Genomic DNA, 19,041 nt, shown 5'->3' with positions numbered 1-19,041 from the left:
TTAAAAAAAAAGAATTAACCAGAAGAAAAACGAAAACAAACCACACCGAAAAAGAAAATCTTCATCATTGTAACATTGCATCTTGATTCTTGAAGAAAGAAAAATAAAATTCTCATATAAAAATATAGTTAACTTGTTGTCAAAATTTATAGAAAACGACAACAACAAAAAATGTTCACTTTTATTGCACTGACTATAACCGAATCTTCGAATAGACGACAACAGCCGAAAAAACCCTATCCATCAAATGTTATCCAATTCATCCATCATCATCAACATCATCATCAACATCAACATCATGATGATCAAGAAACATGTTTCATTTTCTTTGATTAATGAAAGCAAAAAAAAAATTTAATGAAACATTTTTATTTTTGCAATGAATAAATATGATTGACAATTAAAAAAAAGTAACTGGATCATCATCATCATCAACATGAACAACTTCAACTTTATATATGAGTATCATAGAATCTGTCATTCATACATATGGCATAAATAAATTCTCGATGCTTCTAACGAGCACACACTCACACACACACACACATGTTCAACCAAAAATGATTTGTTTTGATTATCATAATATTCTTCATCATCATCATCATCATCATCTTCACTATGAATGAAATGAAAATTAAAAGTTCAGATTTGACATCTTTAAGTTGATTTTTTTTTGAAGGATTTTTCTTCTTTTTTCTTATTGTAGCTAATGTTTTAATGAAATGAAATGAAATTTTCGTTAAATATCATCATCATCATCAAGAAGAAAAAAAACGGTACATTCACATTTGATTGCCAATGTTTCATGATTCTTCAAGTGTTTTTTTTCTCGTTCATAATGATATGATGATGATGATGATGATCAAAACTTGTGATGTTTGATGTATAGTGTAGGACGGATTGTAGGAAGAGAAGAAAAAAAACTGGTTTATGAAAAAAAAAGATTCCACTTTATATTTTTAGGGTCATTTTTTTAAAAAATCTACCCAGAATTTTGTCAAATAAATGTCGACGACGACAACGACAAAGACAAAAATGACAACAACAACGTCAAATCATTAATTCTGGTTGGCATTGATGAAGAATGAATGAATGAATTTGTTTTTCTTCATTTGATTCTCACTTTCTCACGCATACACACACAAAAACACAAACATTCGGTGGGCATCCACAGATTAAAAGATATCAAAATCAACAGAAAGGAACAATCCTATCAAATAGAGAAAGATCAACTATTATATTAAAATGAATGGTAAAACAAAAAACAAATTATATTCTTGTCCCAACAGTCATCGAATTCATTAGATTTTTTTTTCAAATCATGTGATTACGAACAAAACAATATAATTCATTACCGTTAATCTGAATGGATTATATTGGTTTTTTTTTTGGAAAGAAAGTAGAAATTACTAAACTAAAATTCTCAATGGACCAGTGTTGTAACATTGTATTAATTGTAGAAAATCATTTCATCAAGCGTACATTAATTTTTCTTCTTGGATTTTTTTTTTTGTTTTGCAATCAAAATTGATTGTATTGATTAATGATTTTATCATTATTATCTAGGCAGCAAGGGATTTTTTTAAATGTTTCAATTGTTGATTTTAATTAAAAATACATTTTTTTCATTTTTGGAATCTAATTTAAATTTGTTGTTAACATTTCAGATGGAAATAAATCCATCATTTGAATATTTGATGTTACTATGGATGATGATAATGATGATGATCACATTAAATTGAACGAAATCAAAAGGAATTTTGCAATTTTATTTGTAATGAAAACTGAATAAACAGAGAAAAAAATGTACATTTTTGTTCACCTGTTTCATCATGTTCAGAAATATGAAATTGTTGTTGTTTTCTTGTTTGAAAATTAAAAGTTTTTGATATTGAAATGAAAACATAAAATTGCAATATTTTGTTTATTAATCTCTAAAACGAAACAAAAACCTTTTTTTTCAACAACAAAAAAAAACTCGATTTCTGCATTACCAAATTGATTGATTAATCATTTTATTACATTGGTTACCATTTGGGATATGGAAGAAATATTACCTACCGAACAACAAAAACAATAAACAATCAATCAATCAATCAATCTCACCTTTGTTTTTTTTTCAATATCGATGATATCCTGATGATGATGATGTTAATTACAACAGCACAACACTACAGAAACTTACAAACCAAAATATTCAAAAATGCCAATGTTTTTCCTCTTCCAAAAACCAAACGTAGAAGAGAAAAACTTCCGAAAAATTTAACCAACAAAACAAAAAACTTTTCGCAAAATACAAAAAAAAATTTTCTCTCCGGTATTTAACTTATATTTGGATCAATATTTTTTCCTTTTTCCCTTTTTTTTATGATACCAAGTCGAAAACATCATCATCATCATTGATAATAATAATTATTTTATTATTCAAATACAAAAAACTCATAAAAAACGCATTTGATCCAATAGAAAAATTGTTTTTTTCTTTCAAATTTTTTCTTGATGAAAAAATGATAAGTAGCATCATCATCCTGATGATGATGATTATGGCATTTTTTTTATTACATTGAAAAATTTGTAATTAAACCAGAAAAAAATTTACAGATTGGGCGTTAAAAACATTCTCGATTAATCCCGAAAAAAATAATGCTAATAATTTACAAGGTAAAAAAGAAATTTTTTTAATTACAATTTTCCAAAGTTTCTGTAAAACAAAAATTTTTATTTCCATTTCGTAAAAATAAAAAAAATTTACAAAAAGGTCGCTAACCAAGTGATATAAAAAAAAAGAAGAAATAAATTTCCTAATAAATTTGATGACAAAAACAACAAAAAAAAATGTCAGTAGCTAAATTTACCAGTCGATACTGGATTGTTATTTTTTCTTTTCTTTTCTTTTCTAACATTTTTGTCTATTATGGATGTTGCGAAAAGAAAAGAAAAAAAGAAAAAAAAAGTAAAGTAATTCATATCATCAAATATTGTGATAATTGCCATAGTTGATTGATTGATTGATTGTCTTGGTAATGGTTATGTTTATGACAAACAACATTTATTAATTATCCTGATATATAATAATAAACATATTTTTTTTCGGATAACCATATCATATTCATTTATTTATTATTATTAGATGTAATTTAGTAACACGAAGTAAATTAAACAGCAGCAACTGCAGTGAATGCACCGAAATTTATAAAGAAATTCCAAAGAGTTGATTTTGCTGATTCGACAATTTTTTTTTCTTGGGAAAAATAAAATTATCAATTCAAGAACGATCGGACCTCGAACAAAGTATGTTGAACTTTTTTTTTCTCTTTTCCTCTGATGATAAATATATTTGGAGATTATAGTTTTAGTTGGTTGTACTTTTCCTTTCTTTTTTTCATCTCAATCAATCAATCAATCAATCAATGATGATGATGAGATTAGGAATTGGAATTTGTGATTATGCGATTTGATACTTTGTCTTTTTTTGTTGTTGTTTTCTTTTTCTCACTTTTTTATTTATTATCTTTTTTACTTACTTCCCGTTATCGTAATCAACAATAACAACAACAACAACATTATGATGATAAAAATAGCATTTTCTTGTCTGACATCATTTAAAAAAAACGGTGCATTCCCAATTTGATTGCTAATGTTTCATGATTCTTCAAGTGTGTGTGTGTGTGTGTGTGTGTGTGTGTTAACTTTGACGAAAATCATATAGATCAAATAAAATAATATTTGTTTTTTTTTATTCAATCAAATCAAACACTATCGATTGATGATTATGGCAAAAACAACAACACCACCAACAGCAACAACGACATCAACAACAAAATTGAATACTAACGAAAATAAAATGATGAAAAAATCGAAGAAAAATATTGTTATCATTTCATTGAATGCTGTTGGACATGTAAATGGTTGTCGTGGTGCATGTATTGAAAGTTTAATTGGCCGTGGTCATAATGTTTATTTTTTATTGGAAAAAGCATTCGAAGGTCAATTAAGACCATTTGGTTTTAAAGAAATTATTTATGATATTTCTAATGATCAAAATGAACCAGCAAAAAAACCTGGTGAACAATTAGCCAATGAATTATTATCATATAGAATGTTGGGAAAAATGACTATCGAAGAAAAACTTCAACAAATGATAAATTATTTTGCCAAATCACATACATTTCTTTGCTATTATCAACAGGTAGATATTTGTTTAAAACGATTAATGAATGAAATGAAAATCGATTTATTTATAATCGATGATTGTCATATACATCCTGCCATCTATTATTCAAAAATACCTGTAATTAAATGTATTACATCGGCACCATTTATTTTTTTTGCACAAGATCCGGCAATACCACCACCATTTACCGGTTAGTAGAAATTTTTTTTTCACACAGTAATAACAAAATATTCGTCTTTCATCAAATGAATTTTTTTCATAGGAATAGCATCCAATGCTGATCCGGAAACATTGCATAAATATCGTGAAATAGTGTTAGGTGTATTGAAAAAGAATGCATTCGCTGATCATATTGTAAAACTTGGTTATGAAAAATATCCAGATGATCCATGTGAAATTGAAAAACGATATGCTTTTTATGTTTATGCTTATCCAAAAGAATTAAATCATTGGAAAATTGAATCAACATATCCAAGATGGTTCAATTTGGATGTATTTAATCGAAATGTTCAAAATGAAACAATTGATTTGGAAAAATTAGTTGGTAAGGATTTTTTTCATGATGATCTTGGTGGAAAATTCAGTGGAAAATGGATTTATGTTTCGATGGGATCAATGGGATCAGTTGATTTAGAATTAATGCAACGTTTAACTTCGATTCTAGCTAAATCCGATCATAAATACATTGTTTCGAAAGGACCAAGACATGATGAATATGAATTAACAGGAAAAAATATGTGGGGTGCAAGATTTATTCCACAAGTTAAAATTTTACCATTAGTCGATTTGGTCATCACACATGGCGGGAATAATACAGTAACTGAAACATTTGCCCAAGGAAAACCAATGATTGTTATGCCATTATTTTGTGATCAATCAGATAATGGTCAACGATTAGTTGAAACAGGTTTTGGTGCATGTTTTGAACCATATGATTTTGAAGAACAACAGCTTTTATCAACCATTGATCGTTTATTGACAGATGAAAAATTAGCTGATAGATTACGTCGAGCATCCGATAGAATTAAAAAATCTAATGCACATCAATTATTTGGTGAAAAAGTTGAACAATTTTTAAATGATTATTGAAATAAATTATTTGTTTTATTGATAAATTCACAAATATTATGTTGTTCGGAAAGTACTGTCGGCGTTTTCTTGCATCAGTTTTGATCGTCTCTAAAAAATTTTTGGTTGAAGATTTTGAAATTTTTCAAAAGTCAATTAATTTCTTGGTTATCTGGCTATAATTTGATCTAAAAATTTTATCAATTTTCCAGCCCAAAGTTTGGCTAGGGCCGCTGGAAGTGACCCTTGTCAAAATCAAAATTTTGACGTTTTTTGTTTTCAGTCCACTGTGACCTCAAAAAAAATGTCCAACAACTTTTGACCCCTAATTTTGAAAATCACTTCTGGTTAGTCCCAAGACATCAGAGATTATCATTCAGTGGTAAAAAGTTGTCGGACAATTTTTTTGATGTCACAGTGGACTGAAAACAAAACACGTCAAAATTTTGATTTTGACAAGGGTCCCTTCCATCAGACCTAACAAAACTTTGGGCTGGAAAATTGATAAAATTTTTAAATCAAATTATAGCCAGATAACCAAGAAATCAATTGGCTTTAAAAAATTTCAAAATCTTCAACCAAAAATTTTTTAGAAACGATCAAAAATGGTGCTCGAAAAAAACGACAGTACTTTCCGAACAACCTAATATATTAATATATTCATCAAAAGAAAGTTTATTTTTTAATTTAATTATCATCTTCATGATGATGTTCATGGTGGTTTTCTTCATGATGATGTTCATGATGGTCTTCATCGTGATGATGTTCATCATGATGATGATGACGATGATGAACACGTTCCAATAAATGTTTCAACGAATCTTCATGTCGTTTCAATGCTTCTTCTTCACGTTGGAAATCATGTCCTTCTGGTCGTTTACGGATTTCTTCCAATAAATGATGTACAGCATGCATTTCATGTTCAATGGCTTCCAATTCTCTATCACCATGATGACGATGTTTTTCAACGACATCTTGTGCTTGACGCAATAATTCTTCACCACGTCTGATCAATTCTTCACCACCATGATGTTCATGGTGTCGTTCATGCATCAAAATGGCAATCTCTTCACTGACACGATTTTCATAATGTAATAAATCTTCTTCAATCAAATGTATATGATGTAATTCCATAACATTTTCAACTTTATGTTGAGATTCTAAATCTTTGACCAATGCTTCAACCAAAACGGCTTGATGTTGAATAGCATCCAATAAATGTTCATTACCATGATGTTTTTCCATTGTTTCTCGAATCAAATGTAACAATGCATGACCACGTTTAATGAGATCTTCGGCCATACGATGACGTTCTTCATGATCATGTTCATGATGATCATGATGATCATGTTCATGGTGATCATGGTGATCAGATTGAGCTATTGAGAAAACGATAAAACAACAACAGCAGCATATAATTAATGTTCAAACATTAATTAAAATAATTGTGTAAACTTACCCAAAGTTACGGCTACCATCATACAGACAACGATAAAAATTTTCATTTTTGAGATAGTTTTTTTTCTTGGTTGGAAATCTTAATGGTTAACAACAACAAAAAAAATGAGAATGATTCTGAAATTTTATTTTTGTCCTACTTTTATAGTGAAACAAAAAAATCCTTTATTAGAACAAATCAATCGACTTTTAATTATCGATCTGTGTGGTTGACGTAATTTTTTTTGCAAATTTTATTATCAATTAATATTATAATGATGATAAAGGTTTTGAAAACAATTGTTTTTAAATAATAATTTCAAGAAGAATGATCCCGGATCAAATTATCTTGTGATACATTATTTTAATCAATCAATCAATCTATCACACTTTTTTTGTAATAATAATGTCACATGATTTAAATTTTTTTAATTAAATTATCAATCAAAATGAGGGTAAATCATAATCAATTATGATGATTATTATTATTATTATCATTATTAATAGTTAAATTATTTGAATTTGAATGAAAACCACGCATTAATCGTATAAACCATAAATGATTACGTGAACAACGAATATGAAATGATGATCTTGATTGTATTGATTCAATTATAAATCTACAAATAGCAATAATTGAAATACCAAGCCAAATATGTGCATGTCCACCAATATTACCTAAAAATGATGAAGTGGTAAATTTTTCACGATGTTCAATATAAGCAACCGGTTCGGTTGACCATTCAATTCGTATTAATGAATCATTTTTATATAAATTCATATCTAGATTATAGCTTGTATCGATCCAAAATGTTTCTGAAAAACATTCTGTTGGACAATTTTCCAAACATTTACGTTTAATTTGACCATATTGTTGAAAGCTATCATTAATACTACAGAATTTAATATGAGTATATCTTATCAATGCATCGGTAATATTATCCATAATTTTCCAACGATTTTTCCATTGTTCATTGATTTCATTCATATCTCGTTGTAACAAATCAAATGTACGACATTGTGTTTCCATTGAAAATAAATGGACAGTAAATATTGTATAGAAATTTAAACATTGTTCATTATGGCCTAAATATCGCCACATACAATAAAGAAAACATTCACCACGTGAACGAAATAATTTCAAATCTTTTTGTTCAATTTGGCCATGTTCACGAAATACTTTTTGTTGTTGATCATCCGGTGTTATATTCACTAAACGATTATAATCAAAACATTTTGTACGATATGGTCGTGGTTTACGTTTTTCAGTCATTTTTATAAATTGAATCTGTGTATATTTACGTGGAAATATACGATGATATGAAAGGCTTAACATATCGGCTAATATTGTTGGTGAATGTAATACAATAAAAATACCAATTGTTTCACCAATTTCCGAATTATCAAATAATGAATTTGAATGCCATTGATCTTGACCATTAGCTACCGATTGAAGATATTTACCTTTTATATTTATTTCTAAAAATGGAAATTGATCAAAATCCATCATAATTGGAAGATTTTCTTTTGTATTATCCTGTCCATAATTATCATTATATAAACGTGAAATATCACCAAATATATCACTGAAAAATGTAAAACATTTATGTCCTTCTTGCATACTAACAACTACAGGTGCCAAATCTGAACAATTAAAAAATTTTGATTTGGTTTTTTCATTCAAATCTAATGCATTCGGATAGAATCGACAATAATTTATAAAATCGGTTAAATTTAATGAAAGTGCTTCATCATCTTTATCATTTTTATCATCTTTATCATCATTTTCATAATCATAATCCAAAATATAATCATCATCGATATTATTTTCGATTGCTTTATATACAAGCATTTTATTCTTTTTTGTTTGATTATTGCTGTTTAGATCAGGAAAAAAAAGGATTAGTTATTTCAGAATTATGCGGAAAATATAATAAAAGAATTCAATTCAATCAATTCAAACAAACTTACCTATATCGACAATAAATACAATGTGTACAGAATGTTATACCTGGTGGTCGTGTATGTTTCGGTGTACGATATTCCATATAAACAATTGTATCGAATGTTAAAAAATCCGAAAATACTGTTATAAAATTTATCCAAAACCAAACAATACATATTAATATGAATATAAAACGTGCAATACTATCCGAACGAAAATAATGTAATAATGCAAGACGTAAACGTTGACGACGATTAAATTTACGTTGAAATTGTTCAGAATTTATAGCTAATCGTCGTCTTCGATTACGTGAATCATCCAAATTATTATTATTATTATCTGATGATGATAATATTTCTTCATTGGTTATAAGTTCATTACGTGAATGATATATACGAAATATATCATCATCTTCAGCTGATGGCATTCTTTCGATCGTATAAATATTTTGCGACATTTTTTTTTAATTTTGAAAAACAAAATTACAATCAAAAATTCAATTTTACAATCAAATAGAATTTGAATAAATGCAAATGAAATTATTTATTCTATCGATCCAGATTTATATTGATTGTAATCATCAATTTAAACCATCTGTTCCATAAAAAAAAATATTATTTTTTTTCCATAGAAACAAATTGAATTTCAATTTACATTTGTAAATAATGGATTGGTAATGTAAATATCGAAAAATATAATGACATTGACATTAACTTGGCTAAAATGGAAATTCTCAACAACAACAAATTATAATAAAACAATCATTGAAGTAATTTTAAAAAATCAGTTTTTTTTTTGTATCCCTTTTAACCCAATAAATCAAATTTATTTCAATGCTATTCATTCATTCATTCATTTATTCCCCACCATCGAATTCACAGATTTGATAGAAAGGCAATTGAAAATTCCATTTTTTGAGATGATATAACTGTAGAAAAATGGAAATAAAAAGGGAGAAAGAGAAAAACAAACACATTAATCTTATTGTCATTACCATAATTGGCATCTTGTTTTTTTTCTGTTTCCCACATCTTGTATAATTAAAACAAAAAAAAAATTGATTAAAACAATTTCAATTGACTTTTTGAATTGATTTATAATCAATTTTTTCGGAATAAAGACATATGATTAATTATACAATAACAACAATAACAACAATGACAACATTAACCGATAAAGAAAAACAAAAAGAGAACCTACACACACTTACACAAGAAAAAAAATCATTTACATTGAAAAGCAATCAACAACAAAAAACACGTTCTTTGATGCATTTGAAATTCAAAATAGAAAAAAATTTTAAAAATTCATGAACATTTGAATCCAAAAAAATCAAAATGGAAAATGAATTTCATTTATCATTTAAAATTATTATTATTATTCCAAAAAGATTTGAAAATTTGATTTGATGTTTGTTTTTATTTTCTTTGTTTTTATCAAGAAATTTTTTTTTCCATTTACATCTCATCGTTTTCTTTTCTTTTATTTTTTTGCAGCCATAGAAAGTGATTGAAAATCAAGTATTAGATTTGTTATTAACCAGAAAAATCCAATATTTACTAATCACATTATCCCATCAATCAACCACAGAAAAAAAAATGATAATGATTTATAGTCGATGACAACCACAATGTTATATCGATATTAGCAAAAGATAAAGTCAAAAAAAAAATCTTGCCATAATAGAAGAAGCCTTGATTAACGGGTTTTTTTCTGTTGATCGATCAAATCCGAAAAACAAAAACAAAAACAAAACAAATAAGCTCGTGTGTTTGATTTAAAACAAAATCAAGTTTTCATTTGTTTTTGTTTTCATTCAAAAAAACAAACAAACAAACAAACAAAATCAATCGATGGTCAGACATTTAATCGTATGATTCTGCGATGATGAATTCATGTGATCAATCGTTTATTGTTTATCGGTGAATAATTACCGTTATTTCTTTTCATAAAAATCATACCAACATCGATCACATCCATTCACTATCATTCAATCAATCAATCATTTGAAGAAGTTTAATTTTTTTTTTCTTCATCATTTTCAATTATCAAGTGTCATATGCGTGTATGTTTGTAGATTGTTCATTTAATTTATTATATTGATTTGATTAACAAATGAATAAAATTTGGTGCATTTGTTCTTTTTTTTATAATCGAGAAAAAAAAATTAATCAAATTTTGTAACAACAACAAGAAAAAAAATCGGTTACAATGTACATATAATCAATACCGATAAATATCGATCGACAATTATATATTTTTGAATCAAACGAGAGAAAAAAAAATGGATCAACCATCAATATTGTTACGAATATTAAATTCTATTATGATTTCAATAAATTATTGTCGTCAATGAATAATATTAATCGAAAAAAAACAAATGATAATCGTCAAACAAATTGCTGTCGTTATTGGTTACCAGATAAACAGAATTCATTAGTTGATTTTTTTTTTTGTATTATTTTATTCATCATTGAGAATTTGCCGAAAATATTTCTGAAGAAAATATAACCATAAAATATTTAGAATCGATTAATCTTTTTAAAATATAAATTCATTGATTTTTTTGATTTGTGAAATTCGTTTCAATAAATAAACATAATTTAATAAAGAAAATTGGTTAATTAAACAACAAAAAAGCAATTGAAAATCAATTAGGAATGGCTATTCAACAATATAGTCTAATGATTGATTAAATTATCGAACATTAATTAATTAACATTTTCTAATTGTTGAAACAACTAAAAATGTTAGACGAAATAATAATATCGTTTGATTTTCATCAAAATGTTTTCGATTCATTGATAAAACATTAGTCGAATTGAAATAATATCGAGAGAGAAAGAGAGAGAAAGAGAATAAAAAAATTATGAAAAAATTTATCACAACATCATCATCATCAATGACAACAACATTAACACCAACATCCTCATCATCATCATCATCATCGTCAACACCAACATTACCATCGAAAAAAATAAAATCCAATTCATCAAGATGTTATTATTTTGACATAATTTTAATGGCCACATCAGTGGTTGGAATTTTACTTTTATTAATATTTTATTATTCGACATGGACTGTAAATTATAAAGTTAGTATTTTATTTTTTATTCTTTTTCTTAATGGTGATAATCAACGGAATAATTTTCGCAAAAAAAATTTTTGATTTCCATTTTTTTTTTAATAGTATTCGATTGCCATCGATTCTGGTTCAACACATAGCCGTGTTATATTGTTTAGATGGAAAGCTGATAAATTAAATAATACCGGATTGATTGAAGAGATTAATTCCTGTAAAATTAATCAAGGAATTGCATCATATGTTAATAATGATGATAATAAAGTGGTTGATGATATTTTCAAATGTATACAAAATATAACGGTCGATTTGAAGATTAAAAATGAAAGTCTATATGTATATTTAGCAGCAACAGCTGGTATGAGATTATTATATCTAACCGACCAAAATTTAGCGACCAAAATACTTGATCAAATACGAAATGAATTTCAAAAATCAGGTATGATTGTAAAACGAATATCTATTATCACTGGCCAAGAAGAAGGAATGTTTGCCTGGATTGCAGCCAATTATCTTTCAGGAACATTGTTTTCAAATAAATCGATCGGAATATTGGATATGGGTGGTGCATCAGCACAGATTGCTCGTGCTATACGATCGAAAGATAAACAGAATGATGATGATGATGAAAATTATAAACAAATTCGTTTATTTGGAAATGAATATTTAATTCATACATTTAGTAATCTTTGTTTTGGTTCTGAACAAGCATTATATCGTTATATTCGTTTATTAATCTCAAGACATACGGATAAAAATAATACAATTAATGTTGCTTGTTTTCCACGCGGTTATCAAACATCATCAACAAAATATCCTATAAATAATAATGTCTGTACAGAAATGAAATCAGAATCAGCAAATACTAATAATAAACATAATGAATATGATTTAATCGGTACTGGACAAATAGAACAATGTCAAAAGGATATTGATTGGTTATTGAATCGACAAAAATGTGAAGAAAATTTTAAAATCTGTTTTAAAAATATTACCATTGAATCAAATGATGATTATAATAATCAACAAATGAATCTATTTTATGCTATATCAACATATTATTATGAAACAAAAGTATTAGGATTTGAAAAATTAGAAAACATATCACGACAACAGTATTTAAATGAATATAAACGATTGTGTACAAAAACATTTGATGAATTGAATAATGAACTTCGTATTGATATTAAATATACATCAAATAAGTGTTTTAAATTACCATTTATAATCAGGTAATAATCAATTTGTTCATCAATTTTTTAAATTTTTATTATTATCATTTATTTTTCTTTTGCTATTCAGCACATTAACCAACATTTATAAATTCAATGATAAAACATGGCCTCTATTAAAATTTGCCCATGATGTAAACAAAACTTATCTTGGTTGGATAACTGGTATGATGATCAATGAATCTAATGAGATTGCAAGCGAACAGCCAATAATTTATTTTATTTCTAATGTAATCTATTGGGCAATGATAATCACATTCATCATGATATTCATTATCAGTGTTATAATTGTTTATAATTTGAAAATTCATCGAAAAATTGGCAAACAGAAACGAGTAGTACATAATACATTCGTTTGATTGAAACATTAAAAAAATATGGCGCGTTTAGTCAAAAATTTAAAAAAAGAAAAATACTAAATCTCGAAACATTGTTTATGAATTGACCAAAAAAAACCACGTGTTTGAAACACACGCACGCGTTGTTGACGAAACGAATCATCATCTGTGTTGATAATTTTAAAGATTCTTTTAGATTTTGACAGAATTTAATTTCATTTTTTAAATCATCCATTTTTAATAAACTAATTTATTGTAATTTAAAGTTGAATTTTTATTGTGTTATTAGTGTGTGTGTGAAAACAGAATGCCACTCAAGGAGGAAAATTTTCCTCGATCAAAGCCATCGAAACATCCAACGTCCATCGTTCCAGCATATCAACCATCAATTGCTGAAGATGAACAATTGTTCAAAAGTAAGATCATTACAGTGTGTTATATTTTCTAATTATTTTCTATATTTGATTAGGCAGGAAAAGGAAAACAGAATCTAAACCAGTCCAGCCAAAGAAACGATCTAAAAAAACTTTGAAAAAACATGAAACAAATGAACATAATCAAGAAAATCTCAAAAAGACAGTGATTGAAAATTTAACATTAAGTCGTTTGATTGAAAATACGGTTATACTTGGTTGCATTCAAGAGATTGCCGATTTTGAATTGAAATTTTCTATCACAGGTGGAATCGATGTTACCGTTCCCATAACAAATATTTCGACATCTTACAGCCAATTGATTGAAAGTTTTGCTAACAATGAAAATGAAGATATTGTAGAGATTGCCAAATTGGCTTCATTATTTAATTTGGGGCAATATTTTCCCATTCGAATTCTGTCCAAAAGAATTTGTGATAAATTTGGCCATGCTGAAGTTATCGGCTCAATTAATCCGAAAGATGTTTATCATAATTTTACTTCCAGGACTTTTCAAAAATTACCATCCGGATATAATTTAATTGCGGCCGTTCTAAGCAAAGAAGATCATGGCTACTTAATGGATATTGGTATTGAAGATTTAAAAGCATTTTTACCTAATGAAGATCTTGAACAGAATAATTTCACTACACTTAATATTGGACAAGTAATTCATTGTTCCGTAGCGACCGTCAACGAACGAAGTCTTACACTGACTACTGATCAAACAAAGGGAAAAAAATTCAGCATTGAAGATGATCATCAGCCGGGCATTCTTTTTTATTCTCCGGGAATCAATACGAATGCAATAATTACCGAAACTTTTAATCATGGAATTGAATTAGGATTGCCCGGAGGTTATAAAGGTTTTGTACCTCGATTTCACGTTAGCGATGATCTTTCTGTGATGCCAAAACAATTAAAAATCGGTGATACCGTTCAAGGCCATGTAATGTACGTACATCCACATACCAAACAAGTTTGCGTTTCACTTAAATCTAAAATGAAAATGAAAAAAATTAAAAATCTTATCGATTCAATACGAATTGGATCGATTATCGATAATGCTATCGTTTGTTCTCGATCTCAAAATGGTGGAATAATATTTCGATTACCGGGTAATAATTATTCAATTGCATTAAAAAAGAATCTTTTTGAACCAAATGAATTTGATGAAAATAATTATGATCGTTTATATCGATCGGGTTCATCACATCGTGTACGAGTTAAAAAATTTCATCTTATCGATAATCTTATTGAAATTTCATTACGAAAATCATTTATTGATCGTAAAGATTTAACAATCGATAATATTGATATTGGTACAATTGTAGAAGGTGTTGTAAAAAAATTTCGACCAGATGGTGTTTATGTAAAACTTGGTTTCGGTATCAATGGCTTTATACCGAATATTCATCTAACTGATACACCTACATTGAATTGGGAAAAAATTCGTACACAATTTTTTCCATTGAAAAGACAAGTTCAATGTAGAGTATTGAAATTGGATCAAACAACACGAATACCGAAAATAGCATTAACAGCGAAAAAAACTTTAATTAAAATGAATGATGAAGAAATGTTTAAAGATTTTGATAAAATAACCGCACGAATGTCATCAACAGGTGTTGTTTGTTTAATTACTGATAAAGGAATATTATTAGAATTTTTTAATCGTGTTCGCGGTTTTATACCAACCAAATTTCTTGCAACATATAAAATTGAATATCCGGATAAAGTTTTTCGCCTTGGACAATTGATAAAATGTACGGTTATTTCAGTTAATCCTACAGATCAACATATGGTCTGTTCATTGATCGATATTGATGAAACGAAAAAATTAAAAATGAATCTACAGATTAAAACAAAAAATGATACATATAATTCTAAATTGAAAGTAGGACAAATCTTAAAACGAATGCGAATAATTTCTAAAACACCAATGAAAGGTTTTGATTTGACCGATGTACAGGAAAAAATTCAAGTTTTCTTACCGATGGCTCATCTATCCGATGATACATACATTAGTCGTATATTGTTTGGAACATATAAAATCGGTGATATTATCGATGAATTGATGATATTTTCCAAAGATTCAGCCAATGTTGTTTGTGTTACGATGAAACCAATTTTCCTAAAACAAAACTATCCATTGATTATGAATGAACAAGATGTACAACTAAAATCACCATTTCCTGCCATTGTCCGTAATGTTACACCTACTGGTGTATTTTTCGAAACGACTAATGCACAATTTGGTGTGGTAAGAAAAAAATTCCTTCAAGATGGTTTTATTGAAGAACCAAAAAAACTTGATCTTTGTCGTGGTCAGACAATATTTGTCAATGCAATTGATGTATCATCATATGAATTAACTGAATCAAATGATAATTATCTAAAACGATTCAAATTTTCGATGAAACTTTCCGATGTTTGGAATAAAGATTCGAATGAAAGTATTGAAATATTAAAATCTTATCTAAAACAAATGGAATGTATTCGAACATCGATGAAAAATATGGCCGAAAATGAATCGATTCGATTGTTGTCATCATATTCGATTGGTGAAATTATTACATTCATCATTACAGAAATCAATGATGATCATATTAAAATGGATTGTAGTCGAACTGGTAATAAACATGAACCAACTGTAACTGGTATAGCTATGAAACATGAAAGTTTCGCCGATCTAACTATTTCACAAATGGGAATGGCTATTGTTTGTGATATTGATTTTGATCGAAAAAATCTTATTTTATTCATACAATCCAGTCCGGGAAAATTGATACGTCAGGTTAAAAATTTTCAACGTTCAAATTTAGCAAAAATTAAGCCAAATCAAACAATAAAAGGAACAGTTATTCATGTTAATCCAAAATATATTTTAACCATACTTGGTGGTCATTTACCTGGATTGATTGCCTATGTACCAGCACGAAAACATTACAATGACCTAAGACACGTGGAAAAATTATTTACAATCAATCATAGTTATCAATTTATGATTAAGCATTTTGATTATAATGATAATCATATCGAAATATTGGTAACACTTCATGATCAGACGAAAAAACCAAATGAAGTTCATAAAGAATCTTTAAAAAAATCTATCACTCAATCAATAAATGAATCGAATGAAAATAATGAAAATACCGAAACAGTGAAAAACAAAAGTAAAAATCCTGAAAAGCATATAGAAAATTCAACAACTACAATCGATCGATTTGATTGGAATGTATTGGATTTATCGAAATTGACAAATAAACGAAAATTTGAAGAATTACAAACAAAATCCGTTGATGATTTTGATTTCGATATTGAAAATGATTCTGATGATGAATCAAATAATGAATTGAATAGTAAAAAACATCGAAACCGTGATGAACGAAATGAAGAGGCAAGAAAACGTGAAATAATGTTACGAGAAAAAGAACAACAATTAACCGATTTGGATCGAAAACCAAAAGATGAACAAGATTTTGAAATGGCCATTGTTGCCAAACCAAATAGTTCATATATATGGATCGAATATATGGCATTTATGGTCGAACGTAAAGAAATTGAAAAAGCAAAAGAAATTGGTGAACGTGCATTGAAAAAGATTTCATTCAGGTATGTTTTTATGATATTTTTTTTTAAAAAACAATTTTTAATTTGTTATAATCAATTAGAGAGGAAAAAGAAAAACTCAATATATGGACAAGTTTATTGAATTTAGAAAATCAATATGGTGATGAACGTTCAATGCAAGAATTGATTGAAAAAGCTGTTAAATTTAATGATGCTAAAACCATTTATAATCGTGTGGCAATCATCTATGATGAAAGTGAACATAAAGATAAAGCTGAAATGATTTATAATTTTATGATCAAAAAATTTTATTCAGATATTTCTACTTGGATTTCATTCTTATTGTTTTATATGAAAAATAATCAAATTGAAAAAGGAAGAAAATTATTTGTCAAAGCTTTGGCTTCGATCGAAAAACGACAACATATTGATTTAATATCAAAATTTGCACAATTTGAATTCTGTTATGGTGATTATGAGAATGGTAAAACATTGTTTGAAAAATTATTGGCACTTTATTGGGAACGATTAGATAAATGGTCAATATATATCGATATGCTTATTAAATATACATTGAAAGATGACGATGATGATGATCACCGTAATGATGCTATCGAATTTATTCGCAATATTTTTGAACGTTTATTAACATTTAAATTTTCACCACATAAAATGCGTTTTATATTTAAAAAATATTATGATTTTGAAATGAAATATTCATGTAATAATGATGATGATCTATTGGAACGTTTAAAACAGAAAGCCGCAGAATACGTTGAACATGGCAAAATTTTTTCAAATTAAAATTGCTTGTTTTTTTTTGTTCATTGTTTGATTGTCAAATTATTATTTTTTTTTCAATTGAAAATTTTCGAAAAATAAATTTTAGTTTCAGCTGCTGTCCGTCGTATCTTTTCATGTTTGTTATTTTGTTTTTCAGAAAAAAATTGTTGTTGTTTTTTTTTTCAATTAGCTATTCATTGATTTGTATGAGATTTACATAGATGATTTTTACAAACAATCATCATCGTAGTCGTCTTCGTCAATCGACCATTGTCGTCGTCGTCGTGGTCGTCGCGCGCGCGAACGTTTTTTTTTGTTTCATTGATTTTAAAATAGAAATCAATGATGAGAGGATGGTGTTTTTCACAGCACGAAATCTTTTTTTTTTTCGTTAATTTCTTGTTCACCAAAAAAAAAAAAAAAAAAACGAAAATCAAAACTATCCGTCAGAAAACTAAGTGAAAAAACAAACGATCCTCAATTGATATTCATTTATTTTTTTTGGCTAAGTTGAAAAAAATATTCAAATTTTTTTTCCACTTTGTTTTAATTGAAATTTTTTTTTCGGATTCTAATTAAGTGAATTTGGCTAGAATTTTGAACCTTGTACCTTTGATGATGATGATGATGGCACGAGCTAAAAAATTTACCCACAATTATCACACTGTTATGATATTTGTTTGTTTGTTTTTTGTTATTCAAATTGCTAACTGTGTTTAGTTGAACATTTTTTTTCATCAATAATATCAAAAACAGCAGCCCAGCAATCAATCAATCAATCAATCAATCAATTATCGATTTATGAAAAGAATTTCATTTTTTTACTGCTGCTGCTGATAAAGTTCACCATCATCGATTGGAATGTAAATAATATTTTTTTTGGCTCGTGTTTCGAAATTATCATTATCATCCTCATGTTTTTTTTGCTATCTATTTTTGTTACCGAACAGTGTCAAGATGATGATTTTTCTCTCAAGTTGTTGTTTGACATTTGTA

At 27.4% G+C, this 19,041-nt stretch overlaps 5 protein-coding genes across 7 annotated transcripts; 3 read left to right on the top strand and 2 right to left on the bottom strand.

The window, feature by feature from the left end:
• Positions 1–2,584: 2,584 nt before the first annotated feature.
• Positions 2,585–5,289, top strand: LOC113798698 (NDP-glycosyltransferase YjiC-like). 3 transcript variants are annotated; one of them, XM_075819441.1, is made up of 4 exons: positions 2,585–2,661; positions 3,131–3,291; positions 3,582–4,364; positions 4,437–5,289. In XM_075819441.1, exons 3-4 carry the CDS (start codon positions 3,767–3,769, stop codon positions 5,261–5,263), a joined length of 1,425 nt encoding a protein of 474 aa, XP_075675556.1. In that variant the 5' UTR covers positions 2,585–2,661; positions 3,131–3,291; positions 3,582–3,766; the 3' UTR covers positions 5,264–5,289. The 3 variants fall into 3 exon arrangements, with proteins under 3 accessions (XP_075675556.1, XP_075675557.1, XP_027205065.2); XM_075819442.1 differs by having other exon boundaries at positions 2,587–2,661; positions 3,801–4,364; XM_027349264.2 differs by lacking the exon at positions 2,585–2,661 and having other exon boundaries at positions 3,110–3,291.
• A 610-nt stretch (positions 5,290–5,899) lies between these two features.
• LOC113798699 (uncharacterized) lies at positions 5,900–6,843 on the bottom strand. Its single transcript, XM_027349265.2, has 2 exons — positions 6,702–6,843; positions 5,900–6,621 (listed from the first exon to the last, which is right to left on the bottom strand). Exons 1-2 carry the CDS (start codon positions 6,745–6,747, stop codon positions 5,930–5,932), a joined length of 738 nt encoding a protein of 245 aa, XP_027205066.2. The 5' UTR covers positions 6,748–6,843; the 3' UTR covers positions 5,900–5,929.
• A 176-nt stretch (positions 6,844–7,019) lies between these two features.
• LOC113798559 (uncharacterized) lies at positions 7,020–9,081 on the bottom strand. The gene is made up of 2 exons (XM_027349116.2): positions 8,651–9,081; positions 7,020–8,556 (listed from the first exon to the last, which is right to left on the bottom strand). The coding sequence occupies exons 1-2, from the start codon at positions 9,079–9,081 to the stop codon at positions 7,146–7,148; spliced, it is 1,842 nt and encodes a 613-aa protein (XP_027204917.2). The 3' UTR covers positions 7,020–7,145.
• A 999-nt stretch (positions 9,082–10,080) lies between these two features.
• LOC113798542 (ectonucleoside triphosphate diphosphohydrolase 3-like) lies at positions 10,081–13,535 on the top strand. Its single transcript, XM_027349097.2, has 3 exons — positions 10,081–11,718; positions 11,815–12,938; positions 13,009–13,535. Exons 1-3 carry the CDS (start codon positions 11,494–11,496, stop codon positions 13,295–13,297), a joined length of 1,638 nt encoding a protein of 545 aa, XP_027204898.2. The 5' UTR covers positions 10,081–11,493; the 3' UTR covers positions 13,298–13,535.
• Positions 13,338–18,165, top strand: Rrp5 (Ribosomal RNA Processing 5). Its single transcript, XM_027349096.2, has 3 exons — positions 13,338–13,692; positions 13,746–17,304; positions 17,364–18,165. Exons 1-3 carry the CDS (start codon positions 13,584–13,586, stop codon positions 18,064–18,066), a joined length of 4,371 nt encoding a protein of 1,456 aa, XP_027204897.2. The 5' UTR covers positions 13,338–13,583; the 3' UTR covers positions 18,067–18,165.
• The last annotated feature ends 876 nt before the right edge of the window (positions 18,166–19,041 follow it).

Source organism: Dermatophagoides pteronyssinus, unplaced genomic scaffold (genome assembly GCF_027571235.1).
Source record: "Dermatophagoides pteronyssinus isolate colony J.1.1.1.1 unplaced genomic scaffold, Derpt_VIB-CSIC_2022.12 sq0004, whole genome shotgun sequence".
Lineage (NCBI taxonomy): Eukaryota > Metazoa > Arthropoda > Arachnida > Sarcoptiformes > Pyroglyphidae > Dermatophagoides > Dermatophagoides pteronyssinus.
The sequence above is the reverse complement of the archived record's forward strand: the minus strand, read 5'-3'. Positions and strand labels throughout refer to the sequence as shown.